At 46.3% G+C, this 16,202-nt stretch overlaps 1 protein-coding gene across 1 annotated transcript; it reads right to left on the bottom strand.

Annotated features, from left to right (window-relative positions):
• Positions 1 to 11,459: 11,459 nt before the first annotated feature.
• Positions 11,460 to 12,379, bottom strand: LOC109731926 (uncharacterized). Its single transcript, XM_020291101.2, has one exon. It carries the CDS (start codon positions 12,367 to 12,369, stop codon positions 11,617 to 11,619), a length of 753 nt encoding a protein of 250 aa, XP_020146690.1. The 5' UTR covers positions 12,370 to 12,379; the 3' UTR covers positions 11,460 to 11,616.
• Positions 12,380 to 16,202: the final 3,823 nt, after the last annotated feature.

A 16,202-nucleotide genomic window follows, 5' to 3' on the forward strand; every position in this document is an offset into this window, starting at 1 on the left:
GACATGCACGTATCTAAATGCTAGGTGGTCTCTATCGTGAATCGTCACCCTGGAGCATCCTAGGTTTGTACACTCTCTGGGTGCGAGTGAGGCCGCACTAGTAGAAAAAGGGGCTTTCGTTCGGGCCTGGCCAGCCCATTAGTCCCGGTTCTGCCACGAACCGGGACCAATGGAGGCATTTGTCCCGATTCGTGAGCCCAGGGGGCCGGCCGGGGCCTCGTGGGCATTGGTCCCGGTTCGTCTGGGCCCATTTGTCGCGGCTCTTGGCACGAACCGGGACCAATGGGCCTCGCTCCTGGCCCACAACCATTGGTCCCGGTTCGTGGCAGGAACCGGGACAGAAGGATGGCCTTTAGTCCCGGTTCCAGCCACGAACCGGGACAAATGAGTTGCCTATATATACCCCATCGCCGGCGAGCAGAGCACTCCACAGTGCTCTGTTTTTTGCTGGCCGGGGAGGAAGGGCATTTGGGTGCTCTAGCTCACCTCTTATGCATGTGAGGTGTTCGATGAAATGCCCGAGCCACACTAGTTAAGCTTTCTCCTCTCGAAGCTCGACCTCCGAGCTCCATTTTTTCTGAGATTTGGCTAGGTTTAGCGGTCCGTCACGCCCCGTCCTCGTCTTCACCGCCGTCGATCGCCCGCGCCGATCTCGTCGCCGGCACCACCGTGGTGAGCCTCTTGTTCTTATCTTCTTTCTGAAAGAAAAAAATCTTACTTTAGATAGATACTTGTCTAATTTTCTTACTTTTGACACACATAATTATATATAATGCACGCAGATGAACCGGCAATGGATGTACGGTGACAGACACACCTCTGAGTACATTAAGGGCGTGCATAATTTTCTCGAAGTGGCTGAGGCAAACAAGCAGAATGGTTTTATGTGTTGTCCATGCCCTAATTGTGGGAATATGAGGTCTTACTCTGACAAGAAAATCCTTCACACCCACCTGCTTTATAAGGGTTTCATGCTACAGTATAATGTTTGGACGAAGCACGGAGAAATAGGGGTTATGATGGAAGACAGCGAAGAAGAAGAGGACGATGACAACTATGTGCCCCCTGAATACGGTGATGCTGCAACGGGGGAAGCTAAAGATCAAGAGAAAGCTGAAGATCCAGAGGAACCAGACGATGTGCCCGATGATGATCTCCGCCGGGTCATTGTTGATGCAAGGGAAAAGTGTGAAAGTGAAAAGGAGAAGCTGAAGTTCGATCGCATGTTAGAGGATCACAAAAAAGGGTTGTACCCCAATTGCGAAGATGGCAACACAAAGCTCGGTACCGTACTGGAATTGCTGCAGTGGAAGGCAGAGAATGCTGTGCCTGACAAAGGATTTGAGAAGCCACTGAAAATATTGAAGAAGAAGCTTCCAAAGGATAACGAATTGCCCGACAGTACGTACGCAGCAAAGAAGGTCGTATGCCCTCTAGGATTGGAGGTGGAGAAGATACATGCATGCCCTAATGGCTGCATCCTCTACCGTGGTGCGTACAAGGATTTGAACGCATGCCCGGTATGCGGTGCATTGCGGTATAAGATCAGACGAGATGACCCTGGTGATGTTGAGGGCGAGCCCCGCAGGAAGAGGGTTCCTGAGAAGGTGATGTGGTATGCTCCTATAATACCACGGTTGAAACGACTGTTCAGAAACAAAGAGCATGCCAAGTTGATGCGATGGCACAGTGAGGACCGTAAGAAAGACGAGAAGTTGAGAGCACCCGCTGACGGGTCGCAGTGGAGAAAAATCGAGAGAAAGTTCTGGGGTGAGTTTGCAAGTGACCCAAGGAACGTATGGTTTGCTTTAAGCGCGGATGGCATTAATCCTTTCGGGGAGCAGAGCAGCAATCATAGCACTTGGCCCGTGACTCTATGTATGTATAACCTTCCTCCTTGGATGTGCATGAAGCGGAAGTTCATTATGATGCCAATTCTCATCCAAGGCCCTAAGCAACCCAGCAACGACATTGATGTGTACCTAAGGACATTAGTTGAAGAACTCTTACAGCTGTGGAATGGAACATGTGTACGTGCGTGGGATGAGCACATGGGGGAAGAATTTGACCTAAAGGCGTTGCTGTTCGTGACCATCAATGATTGGCCCGCTCTCAGTAACCTTTCAGGACAGACAAACAAGGGATACCACGCATGCAAGCACTGTTTAGCTGACACCGAAAGTATATACCTGGACAGATGCAGGAAGAATGTGTACCTGGGCCATCGTCGATTTCTCCCGACCAACCATCAATGTTTAAAGAAAGGCAAGCATTTCAAAGGTGGGGCAGATCACTGGAAGAAGCCCGCCATGCGTACCGGTGATCACGTACTTGCTATGGTCTCTAATTTACACGTAATATTTGGAAAGGGTCCCGGCGACTAGCTGTACCGAATGACGCTGAGGGATGCGCACCCATGTGGAAGAAGAAATCTATATTTTGGGACCTACCCTACTGGAAAGATCTAGAGGTACGCTCTTCAATCGACGTGATGCACGTGACGAAGAAACTTTGCATGAACCTGTTAGGCTTCTTGGGCGTGTATGGGAAGACAAAAGATACACCTGAGGCACGGGAGGACCTGCAACGTTTGCACGAAAAAGACGGCATGCCTCCAAAGAAGTACGAAGGTCCTGCCAGCTACGCTCTTACCAAAGAAGAGAAGGAAATCTTTTTTGAATGCCTGCTCAGTATGAAGGTCCCGACTGGCTTCTCGTCGAATATAGAGGGAATAATAAATATTCCAGAGAAAAAGTTCCATAACCTAAAGTCTCATGACTGCCACGTGATTATGACACAACTGCTTCCGGTTGCATTGAGGGGGCTTCTACCGGAAAACGTCCGATTAGCCATTGTGAAGCTATGTGCATTCCTCAATGCAATCTCTCAGAAGGTGATCGATCCAGAAATCATACCAATGCTAAGGAGTGATGTGGCGCAATCTCTTGTCAGTTTCAAGTTGGTGTTTCCACCATCCTTCTTCAATATCATGACGCACGTCCTAGTTCATCTAGTCGACGAGATTGTCATTCTGGGCCCCGTATTTCTACACAATATGTTCCCCTTTGAGAGGTTCATGGGAGTCCTAAAGAAATATGTCCGTAACCGTGCTAGGCCAGAAGGAAGCATCTCCATGGGCCATCAAACAAAGGATGTCATTGGGTTTTGTGTTGACTTCATTCCTGGCTTAAGAAGATAGGTCTCCCTAAATCGCGGTATGATGGGAGACTGACTGGAAAAGGCACGCTAGGAGCGGACTCAATAATATGCAGGGACGGGCATTCTTGGTCTCAAGCACACTACACAGTTCTACAGAACTCTACCTTGGTGACCCCGTATGTCGATGAACACAAGAACATTCTGCGCTCCAAACACCCGGAGCAGTGTGACGACTGGATTACATGTGAACACATCAGGACTTTCAGCAGTTGGTTGGAAACACATCTCAGAGGTGACACCACTGTTTGTGATGAGTTGTACTCGTTGTCCAGGGGACCATCTCCGACTGTATTGACTTACAAAGGATACGAGATAAATGGGAATCCATTTTAGACGATCACCCAAGATCAAAAGAGCACCAACCAAAACAGCGGTGTCCGCTTTGATGCAGCAACCGAGAGGGGAAAGGACACATATTATGGTTACATAATGGACATATGGGAACTTGACTACGGACATGATTTTAAGGTCCCTTTGTTTAAGTGCAAATGGGTCAATCTGTCAGGAGGCGGGGTACAGGTAGACCCATAGTACGGAATGACAACAGTGGATCTGAACAATCTTGGGTACACTGACGAACCGTTCGTCCTAGCCAATGATGTGGCACTGGTTATCTATGTGAAGGACATGTCTACCAAACCGAGAAAAAGAAAAGATAAGGAAGCGAATACATCATACGATGAGCCAAAGCGCCACATAGTTCTTTCAAGAAAAAGGGACATTGTGGGAGTGGAGGGCAAGACAGACATGTCTGAAGATTATGAAAAGTTCCATGAAATTCCTCCCTTCAAAGTCAAGGCTGACCCAAGCATCCTGATAAATGATGAAGATTATCCATGGTTACGGCGCAATAAGCAAAGCACACAAGCGAAAAAAGTGAAGACTTTCTCTCCACAACTATTATGATGATACCATGCCAACTTTCAACCTTTTCGTAGTTCATTTTAAATGCCTGTTGTAACAGACGAGTTTCCGTATGAAATCCTGATACTTCGAAACAGATTGTCTGTTTTGTACACGAAGTGCGTCCAGTTTTTGCCGTAACCCTCTCTACTTTCTTGCACATGCTATGTGGGTGAAATGATGATACCATGCCAACTTTGAACCTTTTCAGAGTTCATTTGTAGTGCTTTTCAATTTCATGGTCTTATAGCTCAAAATAATCAGTAAATGCATGGAAAATAACAAATGAAGTCAGAAAGGGTTGAAAATTGATGATGTGGCTTTGAATGGTGCACTTTGAACACAGAAAAACTATGGAGTTCAAATAAGTTCTAAAAGATGAAATCCCTTTGTAACAGACGAGTTTCCGTATGAAACCCTGATACTTCGAAAGAGATTGTCCGTTTTGTACACGAAGTGCATCCAGTTTTTGCCGTAACCCTCTCTACTTTCTTGCACATGCTATGTGGGTGAAATGATGATACCATGCCAACTTTCAACCTTTTTAGAGTTCATTTGTAGTGCTTTTCAATTTCAGGGTCTTATAGCTGAAAATAATCAGTAAATGCATGGAAAATAAAAAATATCATAAAATAAATAAATAAGTAATTAGAAATAGAATAAAATAAACTTTAATAAAATATACAAGTAGAAACAAAATAAAATAAACTTTAATAACATAACTAAAATTATCAACATATTTTCTGTTCAAAACATTATAAGCAACCTCTAGTATTACTGAAACTAAAATTATATAAAATTGATGCAACTAAAATTATCAAAGTTTTTTCTGTTCAAAATCATTAAAAGCAAAAAGAATTTTCATAAAGAACTTTGTTTAGAAACTTTAATAGCAAAAAGAATTATCATAAAATAAAATAAATAAGTAATTAGAAACAAAATAAAATAAAATAAATAAATATTTTGTTGTAAGTAGAAACAAAATAAAATAAATAAAGCAAAAAAGAAAAGAAATAAACTGGAAAAAAAATAAAAAAGCCACCTACTGGGCCACCACGGCCTGAATACGACTAGAAACCCACCAATGGGCCAGGATTCAGGCCCGTAGAAGGCCCAATAGGCCCACAGGCAGATACAGTGTGTTTAGGCCCGAAAGCCTGCATTTGAGAGGAGCTCGAGAGGGCAGGGGGAGTGGGGCTTATAAACCACTCTCGCGCTCCCTCAGCTAGCAAAGGTGGGACTAAACTTTCGTGCCGCGATGCGGGCAGCACAAGGCCTTTAGTCCCGGTTGGTGCCACCAACCAGTACTGAAGGCGTACATTGGTACCATTTCATGCCAACAACCGGTACCAATGCGCACCCTTTAGTCCCGGTTTGTGCCACCAACCGGGACCAAAGGCCTCTGGTTCCCGCCCTTTAGGCTGCTGAAAAGTGACCTTTGATCCCGGTTGGTGGCTCCAACCGGGACTAAAGGGGTGCTTTGGTCCCGGTTGCTGCCACGAACCGGGACCAAAGGTCTGTCTATATAAGCCACACTTGTGAAATTTTCGGTTCAGTTCTTCTTCCCACTGCCCCGACGCTGTCGCCGCGTGCTCCCCTGCCCCGACGCCGTCGCCGCGCGCGCCCCTGCCTCGACGCCGTCGCCGCGCCGCCGCCCCTGCTCCAACGCCGTCGCCGCGCGCCGCCCTGCCTCGACGCCGTCGCCGCGCCGCCCCGCATCGTCACCGCCCCGGTCCGCGCCGCCCTGCCCCGACGCCGTCGCCGACGCCGCCCCAGTGAGCCCCGGCCCCCGCGCCCCTGCCCTGCCCCCCGCCGCCGCCGCCGTGGCCGCCGTAAAAAATATATGATTAGATGATTTTTTTTTTCATATATGTGATTTTTTGTTCATATATCATATGATGTTTTTATATTGTTCATAGTTGATCGATCATATTTGTTCATATGTATGCAAGCGAAGTCGTTGTAGTTAGTTGTACTGTTTAGGGTTAGGGTCGTCGAGGAAGGAAATTAACGAAAGAAGAAAAGAGGAAGAAAAGAAGAAGGAAGAAGAAGAAAAATAAGAAGAGGACGAAGAAGAAGAAAAAAAGAGGAGAAGGAGAAGGAATAGAGGAGAAGAAAAAATAGATTAAAAATCTTTTTTTTCTTCTTCTCCTCTATTCCTTCTTCTTCTCTTTTTTTCTTCTTCTCCTCTTTTTTTCTTCTTCTTCCTCTTTTTTTATCGGGTATGTCGTTGTCGATATACCCCCTCCCCGATAACTTCGACATGAGGGGGGGGGGTCGATAAATAATAGAACTAGTTAAACAAGTTTATTTTTAGTAAGTACTACTTTATTTTATTTATAGTAAGTGCTTAGTAGTTGAACTAGTTGATTTAATAAAACTACTTTATTTTACTATAGAAGTAGTTTATTTTTAGTAAGTACTACTTTATTTTATTTATAGTAAGTGCTTAGTAGTTGAACTAGTTGATTTAATAAAACTACTCTATTTTACTATATATAGAAGTAGTTTATTTCAGTAAGTACTACTTTATTTTATTTATAGTAAGTGCTTAATTAGTAGTTGAACTAGTTGATTTAATAAAACTACTCTATTTTACTATAGAAGTAGTTTATTTTTAGCAAGGAAATTAATAGAACTAGTTTATTTTTTTAGTTCAAGCAATTATTCCCGCATCGACATCAATGATGCCTATCCCGCATCCTCGTCGTCGACTCGGCGGAGGAGGCCGGCTTGATCAGAGGGGCCATGTCTGGGACTGGGCTCCGCCGGGCTGGTATTGGGAGCTGCTACCTTCCGAGGGGCGTAGGTTGGTGAGGAGCCAGCCCGTCGTTGACCCGATCCTTGTTTGGTGGCGGTCGCGTGGGCCAATGACGGTGCCTAGGCTTCCGGACACCGCGGAGGTGGTACGTCACCGTGTCAGCGAGGAGGACGAGCACGTCCGTCGCTACATGGTTGTGTTGGAGGGCAGGTTCGACAATACCTGGGAGGTTCTTCAGGGATCTCACTGGAGCTATGATCCTGTGATGGTTCATTCTCTTTGGGTGTCCACCGTCCGCGCCGATACCCGTCGGGTGCTACGGTTCTAGCTGTACTAGCGATGCTATATATATGTATGATAGTATTCGAGGTGTATTAGTGATAATATTTGACGATGTACGGATGGAAGAGATGATGTAGTTTTGCTTTGAATGCATGCTAATTTGCATACTACTTTATTTTACGATTTGGTTTTGCTTATTGAATGCTCAAATTGGAAAACTACTCCTACTTTGAATGCTAAAATTGGAGAGCACTATGCAAGGCGTATGCATATGATTAGTTGATAGCTTATAGGGTTTTTGTTGTCGCAGAAATCTAGGAGCCCCCTCCATCATCCCCGCCGTCGTCCCCGTCACCGACCCCCTCCGACCTCGAGGTGAGACCAGCCAAATCCTTTTTTAGAAAGATAATTAAACGATATTTCGGGTTGACTTTTAGTCTGTCGAGTCTCCACCATATATGAGAGGACGAAGAATCCCGAGTGTTGTCGTGGGGTAGCTTCTCCTTCGTTTCCGTGTGCTAGACAATTTGGTGTAATGCACTCGGGAACGAAAGGAGGAGCTACCATCACCGACGGTCACAAATGTCAGAGAGGAATCAGTGAGGGAGAGTTCCACCATATATATATGAGAGGACGAAGAATCCCGACTGTTGTCGTGGGGGTCGATTCTCCTTCGTTCCCGTGTGCTAGACATTTTGGTGTAATGCACTCGGGGACAAATGGAGGAGCGACCATCACCAACGGTCGAATGTATACACCACGTGAGCTGAGAGTTTTCAAGAAAAGACTCGACAAACCGATAGTCAACCCGTGATGAATAATAATGATCTAATTTAGTTTTTGTACTACATATATTTAATTGTACAAGTTTAATCTTTGAATTATGAACGTAGGAAATGTCGTTATCGGACGACGAAAGTCTCCCGGGGGAGTGCGCCTGGTGCCACGACGATCGAGGTTTGTGCGACAGGCCTCACCTGGACGATGATCGGCGCTTTAGCATTAAGCTCGAGGAGACCTTTGATATTGAAACGGTACGCAACGGCGACAAGTGTTTTTTAGTAATTAAGCATGACTTCAACTATTTCAACGTGTAATTTTCATATTTTACAATTCAAGTATAGCCTATCCCATGCCATGCAAGACGCTATGTCTTGGAGAGGATGGATTTTGAAGACCATGAAAATTTTGAAACGAAGAAAATTCGCCTAAGGACCCATCATGATGTGGATTTTGAAGTAAATCTGTATAATGCTGAGAGCGTACCCATTTTGGTTGCAAAAATTGGGAAGCATTTTGCAAGATGTATGGTTTTGATGAGGGTATGCTTGTCACCATGGATCTTGGTGATCCTGACATCGACCAAGACAATATGAACATTTGGGTCCTTGTTGATACGCCTCCAGTACTACCGCTATGTGAGTTTCTCAAATATAGTTAATTATTAACTAATTTATATTGTTTATTTCAAAATAGTTGACAGCTTATTTCCATTGACAGCTTATTTTGATTGTTCAAACAATGTGCAGAACATGGTAGACAAAACCAACTACACCGATGGCTCCGAGTTAACTTATCAGGAGAAAAATCATCTGATCGGATTTTCTACTGATCTTGAGAATTACAATATCTACAATCAAACTCCTCAACATTATGGTCAATACGTGCCACTAGTGCACGTGTTGAACTACGGTAACTACCATGGAGATATCCTGGTAAGATTTTTTACTATTACGACATCCGTGCATCTTTTGCATACTTCTAAAACTAGTACATCATTGCTAACTATGAAGTTATTACTATGTTTTTCAACAGAGAATCCCAGAGGATTGTGTGCATCATTTGATGTATCAGAATGGCAGCCTTCGTGTTTTGAACATATATCCAGGTCATCCTACGAATCTCAACTGTCCATACCGGATCTCTAAAAGAAGTGGAGACATGCTAATCAGAGAATGGAAAAAATGTATGGACAGTCGTAAGGAGGTTCTTGGAAGCAAAAGGAAGCGCCGCGCAAGAATTGGAGACAGGATGATCTCCATTCTCCATAATGGAGAGTCAGGTTCTATATTGTTTTATGCTATTTTACCTTAAATAGGGTATTTAGGTCATGCATAATACTGATGATCATGTGCTAAGAACAATTAAGTAGGGTTGGTTCGATGACTATCAGGATGATGATCGTATGACTTGTTATTAATAATGAGTAGAAGTTGTATGATGATGATTAGTAGGACTTGTTATTATGATGATGCATGATGCGAGTATGAAGAGTTATTATATATCTGTGGGTGAAATGAACATGGATTGGATTGAAGTGAAGGCAACATGCATGTGGTGCATGTCGAAAGTTGTACAATCCAAACTTGATCAAGTTAGGATTAGTATTACTTTCGACATGCACCACATGTTGCCTCACTTCAATCTAAGTCATGGATTGAAGTGAAGGCATAGCAGTAGCACGGAGATAAGAGAGGACACATCTCTCTATTAGCTACCGATATAACAACCTAAATTAACCCCCAAAACCCCTAAACCACCTCCTTTCAAAAAAAAAACCAGCCCCTGAAATGCTGACGCATGGAAGCTTATTGGTCCCGGTTGGTGCTACCAACCGGGACCAAAGGCCCTCCTGCCTGGGCTCGCCGGAGCGGCCACGTGGAGGCCCATCTGTCCCGGTTGGTATAAGAACCGGGACTAAAGGCCTAGGGCATTAGTAACGACCCTTTAGTCCCGGTTCCCCAACTGGGACAGATGGGCCTTATGAACCGGGACATATGGCATTTTTCTACTAGTGCCGGTGGATGGGCTCCATCCATGCACATGTTTAATTTCTTGCTGGCCGTAGCGGGAAAAGGTTATTATCGAGCCAATCATTTGTCATCATATGTTAAACAAACTAGATGAATATCACGCGCATTGCTACGGGACATATAGTAGGCTTCTAAATGCTAAATGGCTTGGTCTCAACAACAATTGAATGGTTGTTTAGTTTTTTAATAATGGGCCACTGATTCCTTTTTGGTTGTTTGCAAGAAATTGGCATGCGATTAAGTACATGCTAAATAGGATAGAGGATTTGCAATTAGTATTTTGAAAATTAGTCATACAACCAAATAGAATTTAACGTTTGTTCTGATACACACAAATACGAAAGATGATTTGATTTGATGAATATTTGTCAAAGGCAGATGTTGCTGTGGTGATTTAGTTTTGCAAGTTGAAGAAGTAGAGTTTCCGTCCAACAAATAGTGTAGAATTGCAGACACACAAGCAAATGAGGTTAATTTTTAAAAATAGGTCAACTCCTCAACATTGCTTCAAAAAGTATTATTGCAAGCAAGCACAGACATAAGCCAGATGAAGCTAATAAATCTAGCTTGTGAGTTTTGAGAAAATAAAATACTTATATAACCATATTCTCTTGGCCTCATTGGTGGTCACAGATGATATTTTTAGGCTACCGCTATAAGTGGTTCACGACAATCACTCCACCGACAACGACAACCTATAGAGATTTATTTTCGTCTCTATTTTATGATGAATCAAACAAAAATTTATAGCCAATCGACACTTTAGGAAAGACAAATAAATTAAACTTCAATGGGACCAGCAAAATTCATAGATTTTTTCCACACCTTGTTAAATCGAGCTCTGCTGCAACTCATAATAACAAACTATGCGAGTGGATATATTGATCTCCACTTTGGTTGAATGTTTGTGAAAATTTGACTGAGATACAGAGAGACCACTACTGATTAGATTGGAGGTGAGATAACTAAACTAACAAAACATGCTGGTGGTGGCACCAGGAAGATAGCATCGCTCTTCGGCAATATGGACGACAAAGACACACAAATAGACTGCTTTTGCCAGAACCTTGATCGGGTTGCCTGCTTGTGCCACTAGTAAGGAGCAGGAGCAGTAGGAAGATGCAACATATGACTCCTGCAATTGTATCTATGTAAACAATAGGGAGTTAAAAATGCAACTGAACGAAATGTAAAGGAAATTACCGACTTGCATATTCTTGAGTTAGGTTGTACACGCCGTATGTACATTTTATTATATCATTATATATATTATATATATGTGCACAAAACTCTTGTACGCAAGAACAAAATAGCATTAGCTAGTGTGTTCCTCCGTTGGACTGTGGAAAGGTTGATGTTTCCGTCACAACGTCGACTCGTCCCGGATTCTTTTCCACTGATGCAATAGCTTGCACCGTATTCGATATTTCGATAAGGCAGTAAATCGGTAGCTTAAGAAAAAAAAAATACTCTGACTCGGATGGAAATGAACGGATCAATTAGATTGGAGACACAAGCAAGCTTAGACCAGGACCGACTAACTTGGAGACACCATGCTGGCAGACCAAACAATAGTTCAGTTTATGATTATTATTCCCTCAGAAGAGGCACGTACGGTACGTGCATCGATCGATCACTTCACTTCTTCTTGGCGAGGAAGACGTCGGAGAGCACGGTGTCGGAGCGCAGCGCCGCCTTGAGGAGGCCGAGCCCCTCGTCCATGCCGACGCTGACGAACTTCTCGGCGAGCTCCACGTCCTTGTTGACGCTGAACTTGTTGATGAGGGTGATGCTGGAGATGGCGGACATGGGGGTCACCTCCAGCCCGTCCGTCACCATGTACGTCACGAGCCCCTTCACGTACCCGCCACCCTCGTCTCCGCCGGCGCCGCCAGACGACGACGACGCGGCCTTGGGCGCGGCGGATGGCAGCACGAACGTCACCTCGGTGGCCATCGCCTGCTTGCACTGCGGGCACGCAGCCTTGGCCTCCATGGTGGCCGTGGCGCAGTAGCCGGCGCAGGTGTAGATCTTGAACCTCGCCAGCGGCGACGATGCGGCGTCCTCATCCTGGCCCTTACCAGCGCGGACGCCGCCCTGCAGCAGCAGCAGCTCGCGGGTGTCCGGGTGCAGCACCTTGGGCTGGAGCAGGTCGGCCTTGTCCTTGCCGGGGAGCAGGTAGCAGCCGCCGATGTCGTCCACGCTCTGGTACAGCCGGCCGATGCTGCCGTGCATGGCGCCGGCGGAGATGAGCTTGGCGACGGCGCCGACGGGGAGCGTGAGCAGGCTGAAGACGAAGTCGACGAACTTCTTGCCGGCCTCCGCGAACAGCACCTTCTTGGACTTGGTGTCCACAAGCAGCTTCAGCGAGATCTTGTTGGTGGAAGACATGGCTGATGGTTCCCGGCCGTCCCGGAGATGATCAATAGAGAGGATGGTATGGTGGAGGGATTTATATAGGAGGGCCTCGAGATTAAGAAGGGAGGCGAAGAGATTTGGTTGCTGGAGCAGTAATCAACTGAGGAGAAGCGTTTGCGGTTGTCCCTTTGGGTTCTCGACGAGTAATGAAGGAGTTGTTTGGGAACTGTAAACACACGGAAGCGAATCCAATTTTCCTTCAGACTAGCCACAATGGGTAGTAGTATAGACAAGTAATACTATGTTACTACCTTTATAGTGGGGAGTAACATATGTGTGGTAAAATGCAGCACTTCATTTATTAGGCTATAGACACATCTTGCCTTGATATGTGTGATGTTACTCATACTAGTGGTAACTAGCTATGGGGGTGTTTGGTTCAGAAGTCCTAGGACTTTTTCTAATCCCAGGGACTAATCAAAAAAGACTCTCTAGTAGAGTCTTTTTCTAGTCCCTATAGAAAAAGTCCCTCCCGTTTGATTCCTAGGGACTTTTTAGGGACTTTTTCTAGTCTCTTGGACTAAAAAATCCCTGAACCAAACACCCCCTATGTTACCACTTTGATTTCTTTCTTCATTTATTGCATACTACACCATCTATTTAACCTAGATATGTGTGATGTTACTACCTATATTACTCCCACTATGGGTAGTCTCACAATCTTATTCACCTGGATCCCATCGTGTTGATAAATGAATCTGCGGTAACCAAAGAAAAAGTACTCACAAGTCGTGTAAACTTGTGAAGATGTTGGCCAATAAGCCGCGGCAGGACGCGTTGGGCGCACATGTGGGCGTGCGCTGGTTGTGTCGGACGCGTTGGGTGCGAGCTGGGGCGCGTCGGGTGCGTGGTGGGGTTGCGTTTGAGCATGCGTGTGGAGCACGGGGGTGCGCGTGTGTGCGTGGACCCAGTGTGTAGGTGTAGGGCCAGGCCGTTGGCGAGCCGTGCAGTGTGCTCTTGGGCGATCTGTTGGAGGCCCGCCGTGGACCGCGCGCGTCGGAGCACGTCGTGGGCATGAGCGGAGCGGGCGGATCGTGCGCATGAGGTCGAGAGGGCGGGGGTGCGTGCCCTGGCGCCGGCTCTGGGTATAAGACCAGTGCGGTGATCGTTGTAATGGCTGTGGCGTCGAGTTCGTGCTCGAGAGAAAATATTGGCCATTCGTGCGGCAGGTGTCCGATCGCCGGAAAAGCTCTCTGTATCCACTGTGTGTCCTTCCTCCCCCCTTCTTCTCCCTCCTCGGTTCGAGCCAGAGAGAGAGAGAGGACTCCAGCGAGCTAGGTTTTAGGGTTTTGCGCCAACAATTGGCATCAGAGCGTGGTGATCACCGGCGGCCATGAGTACTCAAGGAAGTACTCAAGACATATTTATCGTTCTCTAAACTCACATGTGAGTTTCCTCCTTCTACAAAGGTTTTCCTCAAATGAGTTATCATATCACATCCCTAGTTCTGGTATGACCTAGACTAGCTAGTCATGTGTGCATCATGTTTAAATTTCATTTAAATTTGAAATGGGGATTTGTGAAACCCTCAGAAATCATTTCTGGAAATGACCCAGATAAAAATTGCTCCAAAAAGGTCCAAGAAAATGTTCATGTCTCTCTCTGAAAATATTGGTCAGAGGTAAAATTCAAACCAATATTTTTAGGAGCTCATAAATATTTATTTTTGGCCATTTGTATTAATCTAGTAATTATTTGCTTTGGATATATATTTGTTATATATATAATATATGTCCAGAAATTCTGTTAATTGGTGAGGAGTTTTGGAGCAATCCAAATAGTTCCTACAAAAATTGAGAGAAGTATATAAATGATTTAGTATTTTACTAAATCAGAACAAATGTCAGAAAAATAGAAAAGAAACAAAAATGGAAAAACTTACCTGGCGCTTACCTGCAGCCCATCTGGCGCCTCAGCTGGCCCAGAGCTGTGCGGCCCAGCTGGACCAGCCCACCAGCGCCGTCGTCCTCCTGGCCCTAGTCGGCCAGGAGTGTGGTCGGCGCACGCGCACAGCCGTGCCGCCACGCCACCTGCTTGCCTGTCCTCCCCCTAGTCGACTGGATGCCCCGCGCGCCGCCACGCGCCGCCACGCACCTCTCTCACTCTCTCTCGTTCTCCCTCCTCCCCTGGATCCCTCTCTCTCGACCCGCCCGAGCGCTGCCGTCGCCGCCGCTCACCGTTGCCGTAGCTACCGCCTCCCCCTCGCCCTCTCCTCGTGCCGAGAAGCTCCGCCACGTCTCCGTCGAGCCACGCGATGCGGGAAGCCCTGGAGAACCGCCGTCGCCGTCGTCTTCATCTCCGGCCACCGGAGATCGTCTTCGCTGCCCCGCCGCCTCCAGTGCGTCCCCGAGCTCGCTGACGACGCAATCGAGATCGCTGTGAGCTTCTGCTCCGTTCCCCTCTCTCCGTTTCGCCATTCTCGCGTCGTAGCCCCGATCCCCACCACGGCCGTAGCTTCTCGCCGCCGTCCATGTCGCTGCCGTCGCTCAAGCCACTTCAGCCCGCAACCACATGCATCACCGTGTTCCTGGTGACGCCAGGAGGCCGTAGAGCCTCTCTTCTTGCTTCCCCGTGCACCGCAGCACCTCACCCGCACTTGGCCGTGCTCCGGCCGCCGCCGTGAGATCCGGCACCCCCGCAGCCTCCCGCTTGCTCCAAACGACGCGGACGAGGTCCAGCTCCTCGTCCGTGGTCTCCGCCGCCTAAATGGTCGCCGGAGGGTGATTCCGTGCCCCTCCGCCGCGTTCGGCCTCGCCGGCGGCTAAATGCCGGTGAGTTGACCGGGTTTGACCCCCTGTTGACCCAGATTTGACCCGTGTGGGTCAATGATAGGTGGGGCCCGCCCTGACTAATTTTTAGTTAGGTTTGGACTTAGGATTAATTAACTCTGTTAATTAACTATGACACTGACGTGTGGACCCCACACGTCAGGTTTGTCCTGGTCAGCCACGTTTGACTCGCTGACGTCATGCCACTATCATGCTGACGTAGTTATTCATTTTCTGGTATTAAAATGAATCAGGAAATTCCAGAAAATGATATAAACTTCAAAAATTCATAGAAATTCAACCGTAGCTCAGATTGAAATAATTTATATATGAAAAATTATCAAAAAATCAGTCTATGCATCTGTACCAGTTTCATGCATGAAAAACCAACTTATACCTGCTGTATAGGTGAAAACACATGAATGGCATTTATAAAGGCTTATTTTGGAGTTGCATTTGAATCTTTGGTTCAAATGGACTCCATGCAAATGAATGCTAGCTGCATTAGCTCAAACAACATCACATCTACATGCCATGTTCATGCATCATATTGTTGCATATGATTGTGTATTGATTGTCGACACCGTTCCTTCTCGATAGGTCCTGCTCCGGAGAGTGCTCTATAGTACCTGTCTGTGGAGCAGTGCCCCCCTGTTGATCTACCAGGCAAGCAAAACCCCCTTGTTCATTTCGATACAATCCCACTCTCTCGCTCCTGCTCTCTTTTATTGCATTAGGACAACAACGATTCAACTGCTACTTTATGCTGCGGTAGTTGAACCCATTCCTCTGCATGACCTGTCATTGCCACAGTAAATAGTTGAAACCCACTAGCATGTGTAGGAGTTGATTGAGCCATGTTGTGTTCCTACCATGCCATGCCTGCTCTTGCTTAGAGTTGTGTCAGGTCTGATTCATTGGGAATGAATTGGAGTGTTATGCCATGTTCTGATGCTGAGAGTTAAGCGTGTGAACACGATTTGGTAAAGGTAGCGGTGAGAGGCCATGTAGGAGTACATGGTGGGTTGTCTCATTGGG

Source organism: Aegilops tauschii, chromosome 1 (genome assembly GCF_002575655.3).
Source record: "Aegilops tauschii subsp. strangulata cultivar AL8/78 chromosome 1, Aet v6.0, whole genome shotgun sequence".
Taxonomy (NCBI): Eukaryota; Viridiplantae; Streptophyta; class Magnoliopsida; order Poales; family Poaceae; genus Aegilops; species Aegilops tauschii.